At 30.4% G+C, this 984-nt stretch overlaps 1 protein-coding gene across 1 annotated transcript in view; it reads right to left on the bottom strand.

Annotated features, from left to right (window-relative positions):
* Positions 1–345: 345 nt before the first annotated feature.
* The window catches only part of LOC101988992 (ankyrin repeat domain-containing protein 7-like), a gene marked incomplete at its 3' end in the record, with an annotated part of 12,667 nt that continues 12,028 nt past the window's right edge, over positions 346–984 (bottom strand). The window contains exon 7 of the mRNA XM_013355621.1: positions 346–379. Coding sequence (XP_013211075.1) covers positions 346–379 — 34 coding nt within the window. The remainder of the gene's footprint in view (positions 380–984) is intronic.

The raw sequence follows: 984 nt of genomic DNA on the forward strand, positions 1-984 counted from the left end.
ACTTTTATTTCAACACAAAATTTGACTTTTTAAACTAATCTGACCTAGGTTTTAGGGCTAAATGGGCTTCTGTCAACTTATGCTAATGAGTAAGGGGACACATGGGAACCCAAGGCAAACTGATATTCAAATAATTGAAGCACTATTCTAAATAATTGTGTAATTAGAAAAACCAGTGTTATAATTTGAAAAACACTGAACATTTATTATGTTAGTTACAAGGAATAAATAGCATTAACTATAAAATATTGTGCTTACTACACAGTAGAATACTGAACAATGATTTTTTTCACCTACACATTCCAAATTTAGGAAACATGGTTTTTATAGTAATATGAATCTTACTTGGCTAATGAATTTTCTTCAGAATTCTTGTATTCTATTTAAGAAAAATAAATGCATTTTAAGTAGAACAACCAAAAATATCTAAAAATACTAAAAACATATGACCATATGACTCTAAAGGTTTATTAGAAAACATTCCTTTCATACCATGTCTAAAAAAATAGCCTATGGTGGATGCTAATTCTACTACTGATTGAGTAATGAATATATGAAAAAAATCTGCTTCCTGTTTCTTATTTACTAGGCCCAAAGGAGGAAGACTAAATCTTTTAATAATTTGCCACCTAAAAGTAAGATGCAATATCCAATGGCATGTATGCTAACTGACTTCTAGGAGACGAACTTAAATGGAATCTTGAGCTTTCAGTGCTGAACAAACATTAGAATATATGTCCAGTGCAACATTAGCAACATTCTAAGTTAGTTTATTTATTTTGTTACTACAGAAAGAATTATATCAAACATGTGATGCAAATTTAAGTTTATGCTAAGGAACAATTATCTTAAGGAAGGTCAACCTACTAACACTGTACTTCGAAGCATAACAAACATGGAGCTAGACCAAGACCAAGCAAAGACTTTTCAGGTGCAAAGCAAGCTCTATACAAGTCAATATCTTCCAGAAATGATGCTAAAAAA

Source organism: Microtus ochrogaster, unplaced genomic scaffold (genome assembly GCF_000317375.1).
Source record: "Microtus ochrogaster isolate Prairie Vole_2 unplaced genomic scaffold, MicOch1.0 UNK358, whole genome shotgun sequence".
Classification (NCBI taxonomy): Eukaryota; Metazoa; Chordata; class Mammalia; order Rodentia; family Cricetidae; genus Microtus; species Microtus ochrogaster.